General features: G+C 39.0%; 2 protein-coding genes and 1 non-coding gene across 5 annotated transcripts in view; 1 reads left to right on the top strand and 2 right to left on the bottom strand.

The window, feature by feature from the left end:
- PRSS12 (serine protease 12) overlaps positions 1–12,688 on the top strand; it is a 44,614-nt gene extending 31,926 nt beyond the window's left edge. Inside the window, exons 12-13 of the mRNA XM_074823559.1 lie at positions 7,585–7,865; positions 9,887–12,688. Coding sequence (XP_074679660.1) covers positions 7,585–7,865; positions 9,887–10,194 — 589 coding nt within the window. The 3' untranslated portion in view covers positions 10,195–12,688. The remainder of the gene's footprint in view (positions 1–7,584; positions 7,866–9,886) is intronic.
- Positions 12,689–16,207: 3,519 nt separating this feature from the next.
- LOC141923093 (bifunctional heparan sulfate N-deacetylase/N-sulfotransferase 3) overlaps positions 16,208–26,336 on the bottom strand; it is a 77,976-nt gene continuing 67,847 nt past the window's right edge. The window contains exons 14-17 of one of the 3 annotated variants that reach the window (XR_012623181.1): positions 25,263–25,683; positions 21,321–21,426; positions 17,498–17,559; positions 16,208–16,925 (exon numbers count right to left, since the gene is read on the bottom strand). Coding sequence is in view for 2 of the 3 variants with exons in the window: in XM_074823558.1 (XP_074679659.1) it covers positions 21,418–21,426; positions 25,573–25,683 (120 nt within the window). In the remaining variant the exon portion in view is untranslated. Of the gene's footprint in view, positions 16,926–17,497; positions 17,560–21,320; positions 21,427–21,475; positions 25,684–26,336 lie in introns of those variants that run through there. The other 2 variants (XM_074823558.1, XM_074823557.1) reach the window with 2 other exon arrangements.
- Positions 17,712–17,842, bottom strand: LOC141923647 (small nucleolar RNA SNORA24). Its single transcript, XR_012623363.1, has one exon. It is a non-coding gene; the product is annotated as a small nucleolar RNA SNORA24 (small nucleolar RNA).

The following is a 26,336-nucleotide window of genomic DNA, read 5'->3' as shown; positions in this document are numbered from 1 at the left end:
AGGTCCCATTCCCTTTAACAATGAAATAATTGTCTAAGCGGTTATACTGGTATAATTGTCTGACACTGGCATCTAATAAAACTATGCCAAATTCAGGTCTTTTCCATATGTTTAGCAACTGGTTTGCAACTTACACTACCTTGTAAATCACATTTGATCGACTTGGTCTAATTTCTGCAGTTCTCAGTATTAAACAATTACCTAGTTTTTTAAAATGTCTTTTCCCATTTTTGCAGAAACAGATATCCTGTTACTGATAATTCTGTTCGGTTTTTATGATATCCCTTCTTCAGTAAATTTGACATCAGGAATTCACTGCTGATGAAGTTACTGCAGTATAAAAGCATCAACTTGCACAATAAGGAAGCTGGTCTAGTATTTTAAGCTTTCAGCAGTAATTACTTCATTGGAATCCTTACAAGAGGTTGCAGTATATGGGCTGGAAAAAGCATAGAAAAACGGTATTGCAGTTTTGAGGATATTTGCTGGTATTTGCTCAAGTGGGCTGCAAATGTTTTAACTTTGGGCTTTGAGCCTTTCCTTTGGCACTCTAATAACTAAAGAGTCAGATATACTACTCAAATTGAAAGTGTTACTTTTACTTAGCACCAGATACACATTTTTTTCATTTTCATGTTTCATGAAAATCACAAAGGACTTTTCTTGATAATATTTCAAGCTGAAATGGTCAAACTCAGTAAAACTTCTGCCTACTTCAACTGAGCTCCCAGTTGTTTCTGTGGAAGTATGAAAGCATTTCAGTTGCTATCACCAAAATGTGTAGACAATGGCTTCCTGTTCCCCTGTTCATCATCTCTGTAGTGATTACTAAGGATGCAACTTAAGCTTCTGAGAAAGCTTTGGATTAAAGGCTGGAAAACAAGGCAGTCCTTTCTGTTATTTTACCTCAAAGATCCTCTTCAAGGAAAGAAAAAGGGAGTTCACAGGAAGACAGTTATGTTTTCTGTGTGCAAATCAAGATCTTAGCTACCCAACTCTTTGCCTTATTAGAACGCTTTCACAAAGTTTGGTGAAACAAGTTAGTATTTGCTGTGCTGCTGCAGTTGCAGTGCATTCTTACAGTAAGCACTCCCCAGAGAACACACTGCCGGTTCTTCCCAATGGCTTGCTGACGTAGATGGGGCTCCAGGTCACTACTGAGCGTGCTGCCAAAGGGTGCCCATTTTGGATACTTTGCTCAGCACCCACATGATGGGGCAGCAGCATGGCTGTAAACTGTGATGCTGTACACTGTGATACTTCCAGATCAGTGCAGCCAGGCAAGGGTCTGTTACAGGCTATCCTAAAAACTGTTACGTGTGGTTTTGGGGACCAAAGTATTGTTTTGCCCCAGATGTTGCATTTAAAACTGAGCAACCCAGATCTCAGTGTGCAACTCTGACAGCCTGTGGATGCACTACTGTTTACTGTAAAAGTGAGAAGGCACCTGTAGCTCTAAGTTGACATTGGACAGACTCGGCTGAACTTCCTAATGATCTCAGAGTGATTTTAAGGGGCTAGGTTTCCAAGAGCTATCTATAGATCAAGCGCCTTCTTCACATATTTTCCACAGACAGACAAGAGAAAGGCCAGTATACCATTTCTCATATCCTGGAAATTGGAACACTGCTTAAGTAACAAAAGTGGGCTCATCTTTACTGTGGATAAAAATGAAATACAGTTTTATGCATGATAATTAGAATTGTTCACCAGTATTATAGCAGCATTAATGATTTCTGTAATTTCGCAGACATAATTTAAGATCAAAAATTGATTTAAGCGATTTTTCCTTTTACAATCTACCCATGTTATTAGCAAGTTTTGTCCCGAGTGGTTCTGACAGCTATAGGGAATTTGCAAGTCTATATGTAAAAAATATTAACTTTGGATAATTGGAAATATGAGGCACAGAAAAAAAGGAAATTATACTGACCATGATGTCATTTTAGGAAATACTGTGTTTCTTGAATGTTGTACTGTTCTAACAATATAACTCTTAAGTGCTTCTTTAGGCATTCCTCAATGCCCATGTATGCTTCAACATGGTCCTAGTAATTTTGTTTGAGAACTAGGGACCATGAAGCACAGTGGAACCAAATAACTAGTAAGACACCATAAACCGAAGTAGACATCAAAATTAAAATTCAGTTTGCTCAAATTTAGCATGAATGGTGAGATGAATTCAGGTGTGCCTTCAGTGTCAGTACATTACTTGACTGGCAGCAGGATATTAGCATGGTGGCTGACTACTAATCCAACCTCCAGTTGGCTGGGAAATAAACATTCTAGGAGGTGCAAAGGTCAACACTGCCAGGCTGCACTAGAGCTTAAAGGCATGCCCAGCCCAGCCATCCAACAGAGGGGTAATACCCTGAAAGCAACATCACTTTCCACACATGAAGCACTCCCAGACTCCTCCTCTGCCTCCGCTCTTCAAATGTGATGTGCATGTGGTGGTTCTCCGCCATTTCATAGGTGACTTCTAGGTGAGGAAGACTGGACACCCCTGAGCTAGACTACTTTGCCTTTTTTATGTACTGATGCTCTACTACAGTATTTCCATATTTGGCAAATACCAGCTAGTACAGGGGAAGAAATATAATTGTCTACAGATTAAAAAGTGAGTTTAAGAAAGCCTTGTGTGGGAATGTGCACAGAAAGATGGTAAATCTGTGGAAAAACTGCTCATTAAGCTTTGCAGTAGAAACCTTGCAGCTATTAAAATTTCATACATTTGCATGAGAAGCATTCTCATTCTATTAAATGTTTAAAATCAGTACTTTTAATTAAGATAAGCTTTCCTGGATCTCCTTTGTTCATTATTCTGCTATAAATGACTATTATCCATAACACAGACAAGCAGCAGGAACCTATTAAAGTGAACTCTGTTCCTTTTTGTCAAAATCAAGGATATAACATTAGATAGAAGCAGCAAGTTTTCTACTATACTAGCTGATACATGGCTGACAGGAGAACACTCATTATCACTAGTCATAAACAACTTTCCTTCATGTTTAGGCTTACGAATCAAAATAAACAATTAAAAATCAAGTTCCTTTGATTATTAAATCACAGTTTAGGAAGGAGGTGTGTTCATTTCTCATCTAAATTACAAACACCTAATACATTTGTGACTCTGTAGTACTCTGACTTCCATGAGCTTTAAAAAAAATATCAAAAAAACACACAACCCCTTCACCTTTTCAAATTGCATTAAAGATAATGGATAGAGTGTATGGTAAATCCTGTAACTGATGTGGATAAGGCCTACAGACTAAATGCGGAAGCACCCATTACATTTAAAAAAAAAAAGAAGAAAGATTTATACCGTGTAAAATAACCTTTCTCTACTTGACAGCCAGATTTCCATTGCACCATTCATAACACACATCTGCAAAGTACTGTGATTGTGTTTGTTTATATATACAAAACCTATATGTCAATGTACACAATGGTTAACTTAGATGGGCAAATATTTATTAAAGGTCAAAAAGCTTTCATAATTCTGAAACTATCACCATAGCACTAATTAATATGTGGCTTGCTGCACAGAGCCAAAAGTCTATCTGTAAATTATGAGAGAGTATTTTCAGTGACCTTTTGAGAATGTTTTTTGCAGATTATGTCAGGCAAATATATATTTAATGCTAATGACCCTGTACATTTGTATTCCAATATGACACTCAGATGTGTACAAAAATTGATAAAATATTACTTTCACACATTCAAAGATCATATCTAGCAATACATTCTAGAGTACAGAATCCTAGTTATGATAGCTTTTAAAGGCAATAAGATCAACAGTTATAAACAATCGCTTTAGGAAAAATTATTAAACTATTTAATATTGCTTAACTGGCAAAGGAAACAGCATAATTTTACTTAACTTATTAGGCTCGGTTGCTGTATCACTTAGATTAAGCAGAACATCATGATGCAGTTACTAAATTTGAGCAGAAAAATATATCTGAGATGTCAGTAACAAAACCAACTCTTTCATTTAGTGGGAGTTTTGTGTGTAAGGTAGAGTAATTAAAATGAAAATAACAAAGCCATTTTACTGCAATAGTAACTGAAGTACTTTCTGTATCAGCTTCCTTTTCTAATTTCCTCTGAGGAAAACAGATCCTACAAAGTTGGTTAATTCATCAGCCAAGATTGTTTATAATCTTGTCCTGGGCAAGACATTGGAGAAGTACTTCGCTGGCTGTATAAGCCATCCCAGTATTACTACACTCTTTAAGTTCTGAGCATTACATCTGTTCTGTAAATAGATTTTGTAGAAGTGAAAGACTGTTTGACACTGCACACCCTGACAGGTAACTGCCTCTATACTGACCTTGTCAACTTTGGCGAGGGGCACAGGAGTTGCACTGTCAGTGTGTAAAACATTCTATAGTTGGGTGTTTTATTCCTCTGTTTTACAAGTTTCACAGAGGACCAATGCACTGATTAGCTCACACAATAAAATGAATTACCAGGGTCTGTCAGTTTGGTTTTCGTAGTGTATTCAAACTGCTTTACAAACCCCAGTAGCATGCTTTCTGACAATCAGCATTCTGCGTATTTCCATGAAAGAGATGGCCAAAGTGATCAATACACTTGCCCTTGATTTCGTAGTTTCTTTTGGTGCAATCAGTTCAGAAATCTTGAAGCTGTAGTTCTAGGAAATACACTACCTATGAGGTTATATAGCCTCATATAGCAGATGCAACTTAATGCAGAACACAAGATTAAACTAAGGAATCACATTACTTTCCCTAATAATATTTTCCATAACTAGAGGAATAAAAAATACTTCCCCCCCTACTTTGTTTATTTATTTAAATTATGTTTCTAAGTTTGAATGCTATGGTTTTGCCAAAGCATTACTGGAAATTTTTGCACATGGGCCAGGAAAATTTGCTTTCGAGTCTGTCTATATGTACACATGCTAAATTCTGAATTGTAGTTTCTAAAAATTCCAGAAGCAATAGCAACCAAATATATAAAGCATATTCAGTACAAACTGGTACTGAAATATACCAAGCATTTTATTGTAAAGATACACAACTTATTCATAAAACGGTCACTTCCACAGAAATAATATTATAAGAAAGCTGTGTTAAGTAATGCCTGTACTATATAGTATTTTAACATACTAAAGATGTATGTAGCCTCACTCCTTGTTGTATTAAGGAAAGCCAAATAGATGGCAGAAGAAAAAACAAAAAAGAAACTCACCCAAGGTTACAGATCTGATCACAGCACTGCTGTAAAAACCCCCCACTGTTTTCTAGCCAGTGCCAGATTATACTTTTACTGGCTCCCACATTATAGCTCAGAGTAACAATAATAGTATGCTGTTACCAGTCTAAACTTCTAAGTATCTCAGCAAAGTATGGTAAGATTACCCTTTTCTGATGTAAGATGTGTGGCAACAGTGACCCAGGAGGGGATTTATCAGTGTCAGAGCAGAAATTCTTGGCAGGCAGCAGATGGCAAGGATTTGACAGACAATCTTTAGGGATGCAGAATTTAGGATTTCACTGATGTCATACTTTCAGATGGCCAAATACAGATGGATATATATAACTCCAGAAACTAGTTGAGACCTAACAGCCTTTCTTACTCTGAAGAATCTCTTTAAAGGTAACAAAAATAAAAGCAATATATCAGGTACCAACCCTGCTTCCATGGAATTTTGCCATTTATTTTATCAGGAAAAGAATCAACTGTGAAGTCTTAGTGACCTTTAAAACTGGCAAAAACACACAAGATGATCTAGAAATGAGAACGTGAAATCTAGTGCAAATGAAAGAGAGATTCAAGTATTTATTTTTTAAGAAAGCTTGCAAAGACATACCTCTATTTTAGAAACTTCAAGAGACTGGAGTCAGAATGCCTGGAAAACCAGGATTCATGCTTCTGCCTTTTCTGATGTTCTTTTTCTATTCATGTTCTTATTTTTTAATAGAAAATTTCTAATTAAAATTGATTCAGTGATAAGTTATAAAATACAAGCACTTTTGTGGTCAAAGGAGAAAGATTAGTATAGTGACAGATACAAACAGAGGTTTTTTCTTAAATATCTTGAGATAAACATACTGATCCACAAATCAAAAAAGCTCTTGAGCTATTTTTTTTTCAGGGGGAAAGTAAGTAACATATTTTGTAGAATACACAATTTAATTTTTCTCAATTCTCCCTCTGAAACTAAAATCAGTAGGAATACTTTTTAAAACACCTCTGGAAACTTTAAAAAGTCTGCATGAATTGCATCTCTTCACTTCCAGCTGCTATAGAATTTTGATTTCCAACCACAAGGAAAACACAGTATCTGGAGAGTATTTCACACAGACTATTACTATGGAGGACCCGGAAAAAGTTTTGTGGTAGACAAGCTACTTCATTTTTCCTATATAGAAGGTCATCTTCAGATGAACAGATGTTTGGTCACAGCCTGCAACTCTCTCTCCTTGCAAGCCTAGAAGTGAAATTTTGCTCAAAGAAGATCTGAAGGAGATGTGCAGAATTTGACAAAGCAAGCTTTGCAGGCAACCTGGAATGGAACCCACCACTAGAATAAATATTCAGTGGTACAGCTATATATTGTTCTGAAGAAACCTGTAATTTTCCTGCTCTATCTGCTGCTCCTCAAGCAAGTTCTAGTAAGCTATGGAGATCAGCACATTGCTGGAGGTTATAAAAAGAGCAAGTATAGGTTAGAAGGTGACAGAACGACAGAACACTGTAGAGTATTTTCTGCACACACGTATTACAAATTTCCTGTTGAAGGCTAGGAGGGAAAGGGAGAAGTCAAAGGAAAAATACTTAGCTTAGCCAGATTTTAAAATAAATAAATGTAGCCAACAGTACTCCCTTGTCTGCATTTTCCCGAGAAGGGCTGTGTGTCCTGTAATCCAAAAATCTCCAAAGGCATGCACAGAAAATTGTTATTTCAGCCATAGTAATCATCTCTAAGGTATCTACCATTTAGTCTGTGATGTGAAAGAAATTGGGGTTGTATTAGATGCAAAACAAGTGTAAGATTTACAGGCCTCTGTCACTTTGACAATAGGTGCTTGTGATGCACATATGTTTTGTTCTCCTTACTGTAACTTCAGTTAATGTAAGAGGTTTTTATCAAGTTATCGAAGCCTCTATAATTTCTCAACCAACCTGCAAAGCAAGCTTGAACGCTGTTTTCATTTCAGTAATTATTTGGAGCATCACAATGGTGTTACTACTCACGTTTTCATTATAATTACTGGCAGTTTGTGCTACCCTTCCTAAATACATTTATAATGCACACCTTTCTTGCACCTTTGAAATAAGCGCCAGCCATGGCAGATGGCCATAAGAAACCTTGTCTGTGAAAATACACAGAAAGGAACATAGCCCAACCTGAAACTTCAGGAAAAGTTATTCTTCAGGATACACTTGAATGTCAATCTAAACATCTGAGAAAGCATTTTTGTTCTTTAAAAAAACCTTCTGGTATCATTAGTTATATGAGCGACAAAGACCCTGATTAAATCTGTTTGCATGCTTAGGATCTGACTTTGCATAAGCCAGCCCTATTTGTTTTCACCTCAATCTTAGGTACGGCAACAACACTCGGAACTACGCTGTGCGAGTGGGAGACTATCACACACTGGTACCAGAAGAGTACGAGGAAGAAATTGGAGTCCAACAGATTGTGATGCATAAAGAGTACCGGCCTGACAGCAGCGACTATGACATTGCACTGGTGAGGCTACAGGGGCCAGAGGAACAGTGTGCCAGATTCAGTACCCATGTCTTACCTGCTTGTTTGCCATTAAGGAGAGAGAGACCACAGAAGACTGCTCCCAACTGTTACATCACTGGATGGGGTGACACAGGTAAAAATGTTTTAATGATTTCCACCCACTGATCTCGTTACCTGAGGCTGCTTATTTTAAAAAAAAACAAACCCAAAACTCAAATACCCAAAATAAGAAAATGCTCAAAATGGAACTGTGGTGGTTTGACCCTGGCTAAATGCCAGGTACCCACCAAGTCGCTCTATCACTTCACCCCCCTTCCCCCTTTTTTCTCAACAGGGAAAAGAGGGGAAAGAAAAAAATACTTTTCTTACATAGGGGAATATTTTCTCTCCTGATACTTAACCAGGAATGACAACACTTTGTTTACTGAATTTAGTTTGTGTTTGAAAAGTGGCGATTAACCATGTCACTCTATCACAGAACCAGTGAGTAAAATGGCCTCATTAAGACTGACAAGCATGAAAGAAAAGCTTATTTGTTGCCAGGCACACCCTGCACAGCAGCTTATCACCCCCTGCCTCAGAACATAACTAACAGCTTACATATATTTAAGGTTTTTAGGGTAAGTACAATGAATATTTTAGAAAGGTTCTTTAAATTACACTACTTCAATAGAAAAATGGATAGAAAATATACACATAATAGCATATCAAATAACATTTTTAGTCTCCCCTGTTACCACTGACATTTTGAATCAGCAGTTAGATTTAAATAAGAGAATATCTTGACAAAATTTATGAGAGCCATAATGCAATCTGCAATCCAGGCTTCTGGAACAAACTAGTCACTTTTTAGGTCAGTACAAGACTCTTCCTCTTCAAAGGTCTTTGTCCTTTAAACGTTTTACAAATTAATAACCATGTTTTACTTTCATGTTTTTATGGTGTTGAATACAGTGCAAGAAAGCAACCACACTTGAGCCTTTGTTCCACTGACTCATTCAAACTGGCAAGGAGACAAGGCAGCAAGGCCAAATATCAGTTCCTCCTCTTTACATGCATTAATCTGTGCACACAGATGTCTGGGTCACTGTACCACAATAAAGAAGATAGACTTGTAGGGTGGGTTTTTTTGCTAAAAACAACTGCTAATTCATTGCTTAGCTCTGTCTAGCTTTTTACACAATTCACTTGAAGTTCTGCAATGCTGTTTACTTAGGACATCTATTTAAGGAAACATTAACCACTGCAATAATTGGCTTTAATTACATTAAGAAATGACATCATCGCAGTACTTCAGTTGACATTTCACACACTGTATGAATCATAATTACTTTACAAGTATTAAGATTTTACTTAAAAGAAGACCCCAACACTGGCTTTAATTTCCCATGTTTCCAACTGAGAAAGAGGTGCAAGCTACAGAAAAAGCCAAATGATTTAAATCTTGACATTTTATAAGCAGAGCAGTGCTTATACAATGCAGGATTCACTACAGATAAAGAAAACCAAAGGACAGGTTCTGGTCATCTCCACAAAATGAAGATTCCTTTTGGTCAGGAGTCCCATTAGCACTCTGGTACACCAAAGACACTGCTAATCTCTACTAGAGCACACTTGGGCTCAGTGATGTTAGCTCCGCATCTTGTGTGTACTTACAGGGCATAAGCATGATGGTTGGCTGGATGCTCTACTTGGAAGCCGACAGAGGATGCAGCACCTCTCAGGCTGAGCTAGACTAGATCCAAACTCGTGACCTAGAAATGAAGTACTTCTACAGCTTTAGTCTCCACTGCTCAAGACTCCCAAAAATAGCTTCCACATTTAAGTATTAAGGCATATTCTTGTAGAAGACACAAAGTGTATTTGGAACAAAACAAACTCCAGCCTTGGAAAGATCCAGTGAACATAAGGAGTAAAGCTACATCTTATAAGGTTTTTTTGCTAAAAAAAGCATCTATATTCCCTATTTACAATATCTACATAGTTTTTTAGTATTATATTTAATGCACAGCAGATTTTATCTGTCTTGCTTTCAGTCATTTTATTTAATGACAAAACAGCGTGAAGGACTGACAGCAAAAACTGGATGAAATGACATTCATGTTTCCAAGACCAGTCATCAAAATGAGATAATAATTTGGGTCCTCTTTTCAGGAAGGGCTTATTCAAGAACATTACAACAGGCTGCCATCCCCTTACTTCCCAAGAGGGTATGTGAAGAGCGTTACAAAAGAAGATTCACAGGAAGAATGCTCTGTGCTGGAAATGTCCAGGAACAGAAACGCGTTGATAGCTGTCAAGGAGACAGTGGCGGACCACTGATGTGTGAACGTCCAGGGGAAAGCTGGGTTGTGTACGGTGTGACCTCCTGGGGCTACGGCTGTGGAGTGAAAGATTCTCCAGGTGTCTACACAAAAGTATCATCTTTTGTACCCTGGATAAAAAGTGTGACCAAACTATGAATGTCCATAATGAAAACCAAACTTTATTAACAAAGTTTGAGGCAGGACAACCTGAAAGGCACAGACAGTGCACAGCTGGGGCCCACAGTGGGTGGAAACAGACACATTTTCCTGATTCATGTGTTTTTCTTTTTGTTAAATCCAAGCTGTATACACATAACCTTTCCAGGTAGGGATTACTATCCAAACAAAATCCCTGGTGTTAAGGAAGTTTATATATTGCACGAACAAGTTACCATGTGTCTAAAATAGGGGAAAAGTGATAGCCAGGTTAGAGTAACATTGGAGCAGAACAGCTGGAGAGTTCAGGGTGAGATTCACTGCCCACAGGAAGACTGTGGTAGCTCCAAGCTATTTATGCGCCAAGTTTCTTTAGAATTAATTACAGATCTCAAAATTAATCTTCAGTCTACTTTATTTAATGAGTTCTTGACTGTTTTCCTATTATTCCTATGATCTTACACTTAGCCCTCTAATTTTGACTCGTGTTTCATTAGCTAATGTAACCATTAGCATGTTGATTCTTGCTAAATAATTCTGACTATGTATTAAAAGTTAGAAGGTAAATAATTGTCAATAATCAGTTCCCCAGCTATTCTGATAAATGTTCTTACAGCTTAGTGTGCATAAAGTACACTCCCAAGTAAAATAGGTAGTACACTGGAAGTTAAGTTTCCGCACAGACATCCTGCACAGCTGCAAGAGCTACATCAAAAACAAATAACCTCGTATTTTCTTTCCTCTAGATGTCTTCTTTCTGAAATTAATAATCTTTATCACATACAGCATTTCAGAGAGAATTTAGTTTTCCTATTTACCACTAGCTGTCAGTACAGTATCAGACTAACAGACAAACATCTCAAACTTCTCATTGCTGATTTCAGAGGGGCTTTACTCAAGTAACACTATGAACCTCTGTCAATCCTACAAGAGAAAGTTGTAAGTATGTACAGTGCAAGTACTGGAGATGTTGAGCCAAAACCTGTCTGAAAAGGTCTATAAAGTCTTAAACTACTATTTTCTACAAGATAATATTTAGACAACTCTCTCCTGCTTAGTTGCAAAACTGGTTCAGACTGGTCTTACAGGAAAGGTGAGAGATAGATAGTTTTCAGTGACTTCTAAAGTATTGTCACATCTTGATTCCATTTAATTCCTTTTACAAATACTGTTTCCCACACTATGAAAACCTTAATGGTTTATTATACAAATGCACTGATAAAAAGTTACTCTTGATGTATAAGACAAATATAAACCTACTTACTATCCTTTTAGAAAGGGCCACCCCATTGAACTTACCACACAGAAAGTAACCACCACCTTCGTGCAACACTAATGGGTATCAGCCTTGAAAACAGCTGTGACTAACTACAGTTAAGAGGGAGACAGAAAAGTCCAGTGCTACCTCTACAGCCCCTGTCAAAGGCCATTCTGATTACATGCAAGCATGCTGTCTGTATTCCATTAACAAACATGCTTCTTAAAAAGATGAAATGAAAGCTCTGTGGGCCATGAAACACTCCGTGACAAGTGTGGCAGATGTGTGTCACCACATAGTGATTGTGCAAACTGTGACTACCAGTGACCGTTTTCCTGTGTTTCCTATCCCCAAACACTCTGGCTACTACAGTGTTGTATGGCCTTTTGTGAACAAAGTGGGATGCTTGTATTCATGTTGTAAGTGGGCAGTCATTGATTTCTATATGGTTCTGTGTCTCTCTGGTGTTGTAACAAATATCCAAGACAACTCAATTTGTAGACAAAAGTGGTGATGATATTGCAGAAGCCCATGTGATTGAAGACTTCGACCTTATTTTCCCCCCAACCTCAAACTTAGTTTTCAAGGGTCATGACTAGTTTAAATATCTTGTTGGAACTGGTGCTAAACTAGTACACGAGGTGCTTTAATATATTTTAGTTTTCTGTAATTCCACACTATTTGAAATAGTGTGAAATTTTATTTAAAAACATGTCAAAATCATAGTATTGTGACCACCTACTGTTAGGCCTATGTGAAACACTCTGTAGTAAACTTTAAAAGTAAACTTTAAAATCATTTTACATTTTTACTTATACATAGCCCTTGTAAAGGGGAAGTAAATCTGTCAAAATGTACCATCAAAGCTTCGCTATACAAGACCCATTATTTTAAGACTTGTGCTGAAATAGGCTATATAGTGCAATACATGTGTTGTACACAGGGGAAACAATTTTCTTTTAGAAGTTGCACCACAGAAATACAATACTTGGGGAAAAGAGTCAGGTCTGTGTACTAAGTGTAGCAACATTTAGATTTAGTACAGTAGTTAATTAGTTTTGCTCTTTAAATAGGATGCTTTATTAGCTTTTAAAATGTTGCACTACCATTTTCATGCAGAGAGCATGCCTTTTTGGTTTCTAACATGAAAAATTGTCCTTATGTTATGCCATTCTAATTTTTGTTCAATGAGCCTGATGTAAATGTGTACAATAAAAACTGCCACACTGACTACAACTTTTGTACATTATCCACGGGATTAATGTGTAAGTAGATACTACAGGAACTCATCTCAGTGAGCTTCATGTGAGCTTAAGTGAAAAAGGGTGCTCTTGAAAATATTTGGCCCAAAGCTTATATGTTTTAAAGAATTTTCTCAGAGACTGAAGTTTGTTCTGTACGATGGAATTCCTAGTCCTTTGTGTGCTTTAACTTAGACCAGTTAGGTTGTCATAAATAAGTTTACCCTACACTCTTAAAACTGCTTAAGAATATTTTTGACCCTTGCTGCTCTCCCCATTGTTCAACGTTTTGAATACATACAAGGTGGTAGAAAAACCCGCTCTTCAGCCTATGCTAATGGTTTTTTGTATTAAGCAGGTTGGCCAGTGTTAATGTTGGCATTAAATAAGTAAACACTCAGCACTTCTATTAGATGACCATCTTAAACACTGATCTACCCAGGTTCCCCAGCATTGTGAAGGTTTATAATTAGATGTAGTCCCTCTGAACTTCCCAAGGTTTTGTCCATTTTCCAGATATTTTACAGACAACTACATCAGAAATGAAGAACAGAAGCATTACTGCAACAGACACACCAGGTCTATTTAACATGCCTTTATCTCAACCGTGAATAACTTCCCAAAGGAAAGGGGCACTTATCTATAAGCCACGATAAACCAAGATCCCATTTTATGACCATTATATATAGAATATCTATAACCTCAGCAGTCTTACTTCCAGAAAAATTCACAGCACTATAAAAGTTTGTATTTAACAAAAAGTCAGTCCTGAATCAATGTTCTCCATGCTTTTCAATGTTGTTGCAACTATTTCATGCTTTTGAGTGCTAGAATATTTATACTCAAGAAGATTTTAACGCTGTTACGGTTTCAGAGTGGCAATCAGATCATAACACACAAGGCGGCTAAAACAATTAGGCTCAAGTAGCAGATCCCAGCAGAAGAAACCATCTGTAAAATAGTAAGTTTGTAGTACCAGGAAAGAGAAATGGTTTTTGTTTGTGCTCCAAGCTGCTGGGTAACAGCAAATGCAGTTAACTGAGGTAGCAGAGACCAAACCTACCTCATACACATTAGATACCCGCTCACATGCAGTAATTCCTATTCCATTTATTTAGCATGGAACACAGAAACTGACCATGTAACCTCCTGCAAATGCAACACCAAGCAACCACAAACAGGGAAAAGATGACTTAAGGTTTGGAAAAAAATTTAAGAAATATAAAAGAAAAACTTTTGTAGCAATGTAAAGGAAAAAAAAAATACTGGTGGGTAAAAGTTGGAGGTGTGACACTGTGGACGTAACTACGGATGGAACAGGGTGCAGAAAAGTAAGGAGCATCTACAAAGGTAAGAGCTAGATGCACCAGGAATAGATTGGAAAGATAGAAAAACAGTTGTTTGGAAACTGAGATTAAATTTTAAGAGAAATCATGAAAAACAAACCATCCTAAGCCACACGGAAATGAAAAAGCCACATCTTGTAAGAATACCTCTACTGTGCTCAAGTAATGTGGTAATATTGTACTACCCTCCATGCATGTGACTGGATGCTCATGGAAAGCTTCAGTCATAGGAAAGGCTATGTAACCTCACTAAGCACTCAAAACTTATAGTAAGAGATACCTACAGCAAACACTATAGGTCATACTTTTGTATCTGACCATAATCTTGAAAATCAGGTTTTTTTTTCTTCTCTTGATTCAAACCCACTGTTTTATCTTTCAAAGTTCTAAATATTTGATGAAGAGCTCAAAATTGAATGTTCACAAACCTAACCAGCAGATCAGATGAAGCCACCAGGCCAATTTATTCAGGTGGAAATATCAGTGCCCTCATCACTTGGCTCACACAGTGGACTAGCAGAACAGCTCCGTGGTCCTCCTCTAAGTTAGTTTTACACAAAAGGATCCTCTGTTATAGGAGGCACAAAGGGCAACTTGTAAAAAAAAACCCAACCAATTCAGTTATGCACTGAAATTGTTAAAATAGATTAAAAAGGCAGCTGCTGTCTGATAAAAGCAAAGGTTGAAATTCAAGGGAATTGGGGTGACACCTCAGATGACCAGATGCCATACAGTAGCTGAAAGTCAACACCAGAAAGTCTGAATTTTTCAGTATTGTTTCAGTGACAAAAGAAAAATGCTTCTCTCCAGACCTTCATGTCATATTTTTAAGTTTTGTGCTCTGTGTTCATATTGTTTTAATGTATTCTCCAGATCCCTGGAGAAAAAGATCCTCAACCCTGTTCCTGCTTCTTCCTATTCATTTGCCTACACCTGTTTTTCTTCATGGGATCAAAGCCAGTCAGAAAAAAACTGATCTAAAAAACTAAGGAAGCCACTTTGCATCAGGGTGCCCATCAGAACAGCAACCACACTCGCAGGCAGTGGTAGCACTCTCCTGCCCACACCTTGTCCCTGGGACAGCAGCAGCTCTCTCTGGGCACTGCCTGCCTAGCATTTCCTCGTGTAAGATAAGCAAGTAACTGCCCTTGTAGAATAGATGCGTTAACTTACTTTCTAAAAGCACTAAAGTTACTACAGAAGTCCACTCTTCTCGGAGAAAAGGAAATTCACAGTACATGCTCATGACTGTTGGCTAACAGGCCTGGCAGCCACAGACTTGGAATCCCAAGTAGTGAAGATGTCATATGATAGGGTTGTATGCAGAGCTGTTTAAAAGGAAAGAGTAATCACACACCGCCAATTAAACAGGTGTAGTATCACTTATTATAGCTCCACATAGAATATACATTCAGCTATAGTTTTGAATAGCAGAAAAAGTACATGCTAGGAGAAAAAGTTTCCTATGACAGCTCCCTAATCTCCCTACCAGTCTATTCCAAAGTGTGATTAACATGACCATCCGAAGTCATTTCCTCAGATCTAATCCATGTTGTAATTAAAGTCCACAATTCCGCCCCCGTCTACTTCGAATAGGAATCCCCCCTCAGCTATCAAGTACTTAGCAGTAATTGCACTGTCTACTGACCTCAGCTCTACCTTCACAGATTTTGTTTCCCAGCCCTTTCAAAGCCCTCCTTCCTCAACTTTTCAGTTTGCAATGACTTGCAAAAAATTTCCATATTAACTGGAAGATATTCCACGAGGCTGTGCCAGTACAGCTGGTATTAGCTAAGACAGTAAGTTTACTTGCAAGTAAAACACATATCTTGTCTGATTCTGCATCGTCTACTGGAGCTCCATTTATTCTTTTCTTGAACATGGATTAAATAAAAGATCCCTCAGCAACCAAAAATGAAAAAGCAGCTGCATTCGAAGCCACCGTTTCTCTCCTACAGCAGTAAACTCTGATTAAAATTATGCAACAATGCATCAGCCACAGTCACTGCTTTGCCCTGAAACCAGTCATAAATTTAAGGCCCTGCTACCAAAAGCTGTACCTGTCCCCACAACAGGCAGGTGGTGGCATGTATCAGTAACTCCGAAGAACACACGCAGATCTAGTCTTGGTCATCAGTAGTCTTTTAAGGAAGAAGCGACACTTGCAGTGAGAATCAATATCTCTTTATTAACTTATTGATACATCTGAATGCTTTACATTGGCATATATACTAAAATTATGACTGTATATTTCACATTCATTTTCCAGACTTCACAAACTTACCTTCAGCTCATGCAGTACACATATACTCCTTGCAACAACCATTCTAACACACTTGAACAGCAGAAGAGCCACCACTGAAGGTGCATGTCATCGGACTTAATACTGCAGTATGGTCAGCCACATGACAGAGCACAGCACAGCCACTAAAGCACCAAGAGCATTATTGCAACTGCTTAAGACTTGGTGACAGCCTGAATATAGCAGCAGGAGATCGCTGAAAGCAGCACAAAATGAGCTAGTCGTCTTAACTCTTATTCGTATATAAGCAGTCAGTGCCCATTTTAGGCACGCTAACCTACACTCCAGCCGCTCTTTGTGGAGCTGAGAGACGGACTGCAGAATATCTCATCTGGGCTCCAAGTCTGAACTTTATTAATTTCTGTTAAGTCTAAAGTGAGATTAAGATCTAGCCCAAAATCAGTTTTTGCTAGCGCTGCTTGATAACCATAAATAATACTGCTCACAAAAGGCATCAATTCCAGAAGACAGATCCACCCTCCCCTAAATAAAAATTAAAGTTCTAGTCACAGCTACTTCTAGAATTCACATGCAGAATTTAGCCCCATCTTCTTCTGTCATCACAACTCAAGAGTGTTTTTCCCCTGTAAAAACAAGTTTGAGGCAGTTTAATATCGCTATGGGAAACGCATACAAGACAGCAAACATCACTGAACAGTACCATGCTCTGCTCAGAGCTGTAAACTACTCTGAAACAAAAGTACTGCTATCAACTTGACATCTTCCTCTGCTCTTGCAGTTGCAGACTACTCTTAGTACTCCCTACATTAAATCAGAAACGTACTTATTGAAAAAGACATTCCCCTTGTGCAGACATCCCCGAGACATCTGTGGGTTCAGATGCCTCTACTTTGGCAGGTAGAAGTACTGGCAATGTGCGTTTTATCATAATCCACTATTCCTAGATAATACGTCTACACCCAAGCCCAATTCTTCCTAGTCATGCTAATATATGCACTCGGTTGTATTTTTCTGCCAATAAAACACACATACAAACGAAGCATGCCTTAGAAACAAAACACCAAGCCTATACTTTGATTTCAGCAGGCAAGTCTCAGTAGTTCAGCCGCTAAACATAAGTTATTGAACTGGTATTATTCCCGCCCAAAACCTCACTTCTAAGAGCTTATTCCGTAGCACATACCCAGGCACATACTTTTTTGGGGGAAGATCTTTAACGGCAACAGATGCGTCTCTGTATTTGCACCTTCTGCGCTCCTAAGGAAAAAGAGAGAACACGTTTAAAGACTATGCTCTAACCGCATACTGAGAAAATAAAAATAAGGGAGAAAACAGAAGACCAACCAAACAAAAAAACACAAGAAGAGGAGACAGCCAGTCCCACGGCGCCACCCATCTCGGCCGACTCGGCCTGTTACTTGCTACAGTCAACGACTAATACCCACAAGACGGTAAAAGTTATGCCAATCAGCAAGGAGCTGCTCTTCCATGCCTAGGAAGGGAGTCAGCCACGGTCGGCAGCCCCCATGGAGTCATGGATTACCCCTGCTCCCCTCGCCCCCCCCCGCCGCCACGTGGCGGCCGCCATTTTCCCTCCCTCAGCCCTGCCCGCCGCCGCCGCCCGGCCCTCTCCCGCCACCCCCCCGCCACGGGGCCCACCTGCCGCTCGCTCCGCTCCTCCGCCGCCGCGGCTCCCCTCGGGCCCAACCGCGCCTGTAGGATGAGCGCGCCGCGGGGCCTCACGGCTGCGCCAACGCCCGCCCCACTGGGACCCCCGCCGCCTCCCTCCTCCTCTTCCGCCCCCTCCCGCTGCCCCGCGCCGCCTTCCCGCCCGCGGTGGCCCCGCGCGCGCGCCAACGGCCGCCAGCAGCACCCAGAGCCAGCGGCCCGCGGTCCCACGCCACCAGCTCGCCTCGGCGCGCACCGCCGGGAACGGGGCGCTGCCGGGGCGGGGCGGGGCGTGGGGCGGGGCATCGGCCGGGGCATCGGCATCGCCCCAGCGGGGTTGGGCACGGGGCGGAGCCTCAGCACACAGAAACCCCCTGAATTTAGTGATAAACTGAGGTGTGGGGGGAATGCGGGGAGGGCTAACGGCGGATAGGATATGAACCTTTTATTCTGCTTTCGGAAACCACTAAGTAGCATCCCCAGGGGAAATTCGATTAAGGGGTCCATGGAAAAGAGGCTGCAGTTGCTCCCCAAACCAAAGCGGTTCTCTTCAGCTGGTCTAGACAGTGATGCTGCTGTCTAGATGTAGGCGGAGATATATGTACGTATGCATACGTTGCGCCAGGGAAGGTTTAGACTAGATATTAGGAAGCATTTCTTTACAGAACAGGTTGTTAGGTGTTGGAATGGGCTGCCCAGGGAGGTGGTGGAGTCCCCATCCCTGGAGGTGTTTAAGAGTAGGGTCGACATAGCGCTGAGAGATATGGTGGAGTTGGGAACTGTCAGTGCTAGGTTAACGGTTGGACTGGATGATCTTCAAGGCCCTTTCCAACCTAGACAATTCTGTGATTCTATATATGCCCATGTATGCTTGGTCAAGTCATAAGATGGGACTTAAATGCTAAACCAATGCTATTTGTTACTTGAAAACCATGGACTAAGAAGAAAGAACAGGTTATGAAAGATGGGCTAGAAAAATGAAGTAATCCCTTTAGGTGAACACAGGTAATTTTCCTTTTCCAGTCCGTATAAGCAAGTGTACCTGGTTAATGCTTGCCAAATTCTCACACCCTCATTTTTAGTTAGAACTATTTCAGTTGGAAGGGACCTACAATGATCATCTAGTCCAGCTGCCTGACCACTTCAGGGCTGACCAGAAGTTAAAGCCTGTTGTTAAGGGCATTGTCCAAATGCCTTTTAAACACTGACAGGTGTGGGGCATCGACCACCTCTATAGGAAGCCTCTTCCAGGGTCTGACCACCCTCTTGGTAAATAAATGCTTCCTAATGTCAAGCCTAAATCTCTGGTTACCTTACCTTTCACACCACAGCATCTTAAGTATTATTGCAGTCATCCTCAGCGCAGCCAAGGACAGTTTTTAAGGGCAGGGCACAGGCTGCAAAAGCTGCTCTCTGGCAAAGACCGCACCTCAAAAGGTGAGTTTGTGTTCTGTGCGTGGGTGTACTGGAAAGATGAGGCAAGCGATTTTGGCTTTTGCAGGCCAGATGCCAATGAACTGACACAGCCAGAGGACTGAAAATGTGGCTCCATCAGCTACAGTGGGATGACTCTGTATTTGAATTGTTAGATTTTGAAGAAGCAGCTGGAAGTGATGACTAGTGTAGTGCAGGAAGCTGCCTTTTGGCTCATATTTTAGTATCCGCATTTCTTACCTCTTTTTCCATGGAAAAGATAGGAAATTATTTAAGGCATATCTATCACATTAGGTGTTTTTCATCATTTTCAGATGACAATGATGTAATACTACTGCTTCAAACTATCACCCAGTGTTGCAGAATAATGAAACTCCTGCTAGGATTGTACAGAAGTGCAGAGACAAACTACAGTCCTGCTATGCCCTTACCTGTGCCATAAGCTAAACCTCAGCTGTTCTGACCTTGCACTGTTTGTGTTCAGGAATTTTATTTCCACTCTATCACGTGCATAAAAGAGCTGGCTCCTGCCTTTAGCCCATGTTTGCCTTCCAGACAGAGTTCTATAGCTAAAATGTATGTACTGTGTTGTATAAAAACTTATGGAAAAAATGCTTTTCTGTTCTGTTTTTGTTTGGTTGTTGTTTTTGTTTTTTTTTTTTTGTACAGGAGTAAACTGGTTCAGAATTTAGCTGAAGAAAGGAGCTTTACTGGGAGACTTAGGACAGACAGTCTTGATGAGATAATTGCAAGATTTCTTTTCGAGGAAAGGAGCCCATTTCTCCGATCTCCTCAATAACACAGATTACAGGATTTGAACTAGTAATTTTGAACCAAGCCCCTACATCATGGTTGAACTAAGCCATGTCCATGTCATACCCTCTGGAAGAGATCTGATAGTGACCTTGCACTACTAGTCTGACAGCTCTCCTAGTCAAGACAGACATATGAGCAATTAAAAAAGTATATGAAGCTTATTTCCCATCTGAATTTCTCAAGAGAAAGGGAGGATCAGAACAGAAAAAGGGAAAAGAAGAAAGAACATACTGTATTAAAAAAGAAAGAAAGAAAGAAGTAACCTCACAGAAAACAGAGCGGTGAAGACTTAAGCTCACTATATGCTTTTCAAATCTATCACCCTTTATTTGTCTAAATTTCTCCTCCATTCAGGTCTCCCTAGCCCTTGGTTTCAGCTGTTAATTACTTTCCTGTTCCTGTGATCTTTCCTGTGATGCTGACTGTTGTGCTTTCTTCATCCATGTGGTCCACAGAGACAAAAAAGTGTCTTTTGCCTTTGAGCTCTAAGGATTTTGGGATTGGAAGAACTGAAAAGGAACATTAAATGAAAGCAGATAAATTGGAGACAGAAGTCAGGCAGGTGTTATTTGTAGCAAAGATCTTTTCCCTTTGCTTAGTACCTTCCTGTTATTACTTCACTGTTCCACTTTAGTTATTCTTAGAGATTATAGAGATGGGTATTACAAAAGCAGTGTAGACTTCTAAATTATAGGTTGCATCATTTCTCTGTAATGAACGGAATATTTTGTTAACGTAGGTTTCCTATTTTCTACACCTCTATGAAGATATTAAGCAGCTTTTGCCCAGATAGATAGTGTACTTTTCTATTCTGTTCTGAATTTCTTGATAACAGTGAATTTTCCTTTGGACATTCATACCATCTTTAGAGGTTTCTCCTAAGAAAGGTTTTCTCATGTCTGTGAAGGCTGATGCATGGGCACAACTATTGAATCCCCAAGGCAAATAATTTGAATAAAGTCTGCTTGTTATCTTAAAAATAGCAAGCTCTGGAAATGTTTCTACAGCACATTAGCAATTTCTGGCACAAGAAATAAAAAGTAAGCAGGAAGCAAAAGCAGTAAAATGAGCAGCTGCATAGTGCAGTAATATTCACTCACAGAGACAGTAAGCAATATTTTTCATTTCTGAAAACATTTCATGCTGTTCCCGTGCTCCTGGATTGTGTTGTAGATCAGTGTCAAGCTGCAATAGCTGCTAACAAACCTGGAAAAGGACAACTTCTGTGAACATAAAAATCACTTCCACACAGCCCTACATTTTCTTATCAGAGTTTATTGTTGCACTTCAGATACCATGCCACTATCAGAATAATATCTATTTTTTATTTTAAAAAACTTTGAGAAAAATGTTTCCAGCAATTTTCATTCAATGTGAATGACAAGAGTATTACATCTATAAACATTGAAATATCTATTTAATTTCTTCCTGAGGAAGTTTCACATTTTTAAGCAATGAAAAAGGATATTCTGTACAAGATAGTCTGCAAATCATTGAAACTAATTCTTTCTGCACAAGTAGAACTGGGAAAGTATCACAGTATTTTCAGGAATGTGTGCTCAAATAATTAAGTGATTTCATATCAGGCTCTGTGTTTACACCCCCCCTAATGGTCACTTTCTGCTCATAATCGCATGTTGATTTTTAATGGCACGGATGTCTGCAGAAAGCAAATTTCAGAATCATATTTATGAAAACAGAGGTGAAGCTCACATAATCAAACATTTGTTAAAGAAATTGCTTGTGCAGTTATCTACCAGGGGAAAAGAAACCATGGCTGTGTTACCAACCACTATAAAACATCTAACTTTGATTAGCAAATATAAATTCATTGTAATGAATCAGTATTTTTTATGTTAATACTGATAGTCTATTTCTGGAAATCAAACACTGATTGTAGGTAAGCTGTGAATAGAAGAGGTTAAACTTTGTCAGATAATTCATGTTGTATGACTCGCTTACTCAGCTGTACTCATGTGCATCCTATGATTTGGGGAATAACACATCTAGCTGTTGTCTGCATGCTTTGCTCACACTCTTCCATTCTTCACCAAGTTGTATGCCCATTAAAAGTCATTCTGTTTTTTAAAGTCTCCTCTTAAATGTAAGAACATATTTAAATAGAACGGTTCTGGAGAAAAACAAAATTGGCTTCATACCATCTTTGTATAAACAAGTAATAAGTGAACATCAAAAATTCAGAACTGCAAAGAGCTCCAGCAGTTTGCCTTTACTTCTCTATTGCTTCTCTGCCTGAGACTAGCCCGCCTAAGTGTACAAGAAGCTAATCCTGCAGCACCTTTTCTAAAAATGCTAGTGCTTAACAGCTCCATCTCAACAGGAGCTTAGACTTACACTGATTCAAGATCACGCCCTTTCAGATGCACAGTTCCAGGACCAAAAGGTTGAGCTACTTTGCTTTTGAGTATTGATTCAGGTAACGTTACCACAAGAATCCACTGCAGATATCCCTAGGAACTCATTCATTTTGTTCGTAGTTCCCTCCCTTAGGAAGGGCACTGGGACAATAAGAGAACTCCACCCTGCTGTTCCTGATCAGGACTTGAGAGTCACCATGGCACTCCTTCCTGGAGGCCGAGCTTTGTGTTTAGTTGCCAAACCAAGCCTAGTCCACCCAAGGCTAACGCCATGTGTGTGTGGGGCTTATCCTCCCAGTGCTGCATGGTGACTGCAGTTGGGCTCTTTTACCAGATCACCAACAGTTGTAGGGGGCTCCTTGCTGTACCTCAGAGAGGACTTCACAGAAGTAGTCCACAGATCTGAGACATGTCACCTAGTCTGTTGTAAAATTTCTGGAGGGACAATGCAACTGATGGGCATGTCCCTATCACCACTCTGTCCTTGACTGCCCACTCGTTCTCGTTCTGTGGGGGCTTTGATTTTCCAGAGAAAGAAGACAGAAAGGGATTTCTTGAACACAAAGAATGAACTATGAATGTGGCTGAAGCCCATTCCTCCTGCACACGGGAGGCACTCAAATTTCTGCGCAGAGGGTCCTCTCACCATGAAAACTTCAGGCACTTGATAGTACCCAAGATTTTCCCTATTTTCTTCTATTTTATAATTGATGCACTGAAGAACATGGAGTAACTGAGGCAGCAGTGCACAAAACAGAAGCTTCATGCAATCACTGTGGATTTTTAAAAAATGTTTGAGTGATATCACATCAGGTTATATCAAGGGTAAAATCAATCATGCCAGGATGAAAACCCCAGGTATTTTCTCCAGTTATTCAATTTAGTTGTAAGAAATCCATATAGATTCTTGCAGGACATATGAGCTGTCCACAGCATGCAGAGTATTTGCTCTTACAGATGTTCAGAATCCAGAGTGTTTCTTTTATCAAATAAGAAGTATTTTAAGACAAGTCAGCTTTTGGGACAAATCCATATGACAGTGAATATTTAAAGTGAAATGAAAATTCTCATTCTGTCTAATAAATAATAAAGATGTTCATCTTAAAAAATGTCTACTCTAGTAGGTCCTCATCATTAATCATGCATATTCCCTTAGCAAAAATGTGCTGCGTAAAGAATATTGTTATATACAGCAAATTTGTCTAGATTTTTTCTTTACAGGCCTATCAAAACCACGTATTACATAGACAAAATCAATAAATAATAAAGATTACCAGTTAGAGGTACAGTAAGGATTTCAACATCTGTTTTCTATTTAGGGAATAACAGACTGGTTTCCATTCCATTACCTTGAAAGTTAAATTATATGATTACATAAATGTTGTAAAACAGCACTGAGACATAGAAAGTTTTTCCACCATTTGATGCATGTTTTTAACTATTCACCCTAAAACAAATTATGATAACATTATAGAGTTACTGTAAAAATCATTGCATTTAGTTAGTACTGTAGTTCTCTTTTGTTTTCACTACCTCTTCATGCCTTTAGAAACACTCAGAGCCAAAGTTCAGTGGAGAAGCATTAAGGCTTCATTGTTTTCATTGTTCTTCTCTCTCAACTTCTAAGTACTATTAATTAGACTTTATCTCACATCTAAACTGATGCATTGCGAGACGTATCATTGAAATGTATCACATAAATGTAAGGCTGGATATTTCTGTTTTCCATGATTAGAGCGTAATTGTCTACCATGATTACACACTGTGTTTGGTTTTTTTCCCCCTAAAGCTTATTCCTAATATAGAATACCAAACATGTTCAAAATGTCTGGATCCAGAACCAGTATTTTCATCTGGAAATCTGATAGATTTTTGCAGCTGACATAAACTGAAGGTTACTGAAACATGCTACGATTTTGATCAGGTTGAAGGATCTTGGAATACACAAAGCATAGATTGAAGGCAAATAAATTAAGGAAAAAATAGTGGTGCAAATTAAGGCAATCTAAGTATGGTTCTGTTTCTGCTCTTTACGAGTTTTTAATGCATTTCAGTGGAGTCACTCCTGATTCACAGCAATGTAAGCCCTGAGTGCAGTATCCGGATCTGACTGCTCACAGAAGTCAGGAGTGAAAGCCTGTTCATTGCACTGCTTCAGTTTGGTTCACAACTGTTGAAGTATAATACTGCTCATAAAGATTATACTGCAACTTTTGTGTTTCACATGTCCAATTAAATTTCTGTTCAGATAATGGCTATATTCTGTATTTTGCCATTTCAGTTAGTACAAAATCATACATAGTAATTAGGGACAAAGGCCCTTACCACATTCTAAGGGTTTGTTGTTACAGGCTATAATCACAGATAACGTTTTTTGTGTGTGTTCGTTTTTTCCTACACTGCTTTTGCCTGTGGCTTCCAGATTTTGCTTTGTGTATTTTAAATCATATATGATAACTGTACTTCTCACCCTTGTTAGTATATACTTCGGGTATTAGCAAAGGCAGAAGTACACCTGGCATTTTGTGCTACATTAAGTTTTCTTATTTTATGTGAGACAATAACCAAATAGTAAGAAAAACTGTCAGCGGTCTAACAATGGGCTACAGAACCTACATGAGACACAATACTTTTAAACCGATATATAAAAATGTAAATATTTACCGTGAAATTGGATAGGTCACGTATCTCTGAAGCTTATACCAGTTGCAAATAACTTCCATGTATGTGCACAGTAGTCCATAAGTCCACAGGCCCAGAAATATTTATGAGAAAGATTTGGCCCACCAGAGCTCTAAGAAACACATGTACCTTCACAATCCACATGCCAGCATATGGAAATAATTTCTATCTTTTACTCTTTTTTGAAGAGGTATATCTTACAAGACCTTCTGGTAGCTACTGGAGACTTTAGGCATGATGACTGAAGTGTGGAAGAGAGATTTCAAAAAGCCTTTTTTCAATGCTATCTTACTTTCTGTAGCTCCTGTCTCAGCCACGATGGCAGGGGTTGTCCCAATTTGTGTAGGAGTTTTGACAGTTCCACATTGTGATCTCTGTAGTAGCTTGACAGAAAAGCCCTGCACTGATGGATACAAAAGGAGATATTTTTATTTAATAAAATGCTGTACTAAAGGTGCTGTGAATTCTAGGTTTCAAAGTTTGTTTTACCTGTGTCAAAACTTTACTTTATCTTATGCAATTTATATTGGTTTATGCTACCTACTGCATGCAAGTTTAAGCTCTTCGGTTAGGAGCTGAACTGTAAAAGGTAATTTCAAGAGAAACAACAGTTATCCAAAACAAACACAGAAGTCAAGGCAAAGGATCTGATTCTACTCTCAGATAGTCATGTAAATTAAGAATCACACTGAAGCTGATGCAGTTACTTTGAATTTACTGAAGTGTGATTGAAACCAATTGTTCTAAAATATCTTTGTGTGTGGTCATGTATCAATTAGTAACCCCATTTTCACGAGTATTTAGAGTTGAAAAATACGACAATAAACAAACACAGCATTGTCAGATCTCTGGCCAAAAGCCTTCTCACCCAGTGATTTTACATCAGTATGATTCTATAGATGTAAAGTTACTCATCATCTAAATACTGTGAGAAAAAAATCCTGGCTTACTTGCGACATTAATACTGATGTTCAAACTGTAAGTTTTTACTTGTGTTTTAGTCAGGCTAAATGAAATGAGAATACAGGACAGAATAAATGTGAAAGTTACAGCTAG

Source organism: Strix aluco, chromosome 4, assembly GCF_031877795.1.
Source record: "Strix aluco isolate bStrAlu1 chromosome 4, bStrAlu1.hap1, whole genome shotgun sequence".
Lineage (NCBI taxonomy): Eukaryota > Metazoa > Chordata > Aves > Strigiformes > Strigidae > Strix > Strix aluco.
The sequence above is the reverse complement of the archived record's forward strand: the minus strand, read 5'-3'. Positions and strand labels throughout refer to the sequence as shown.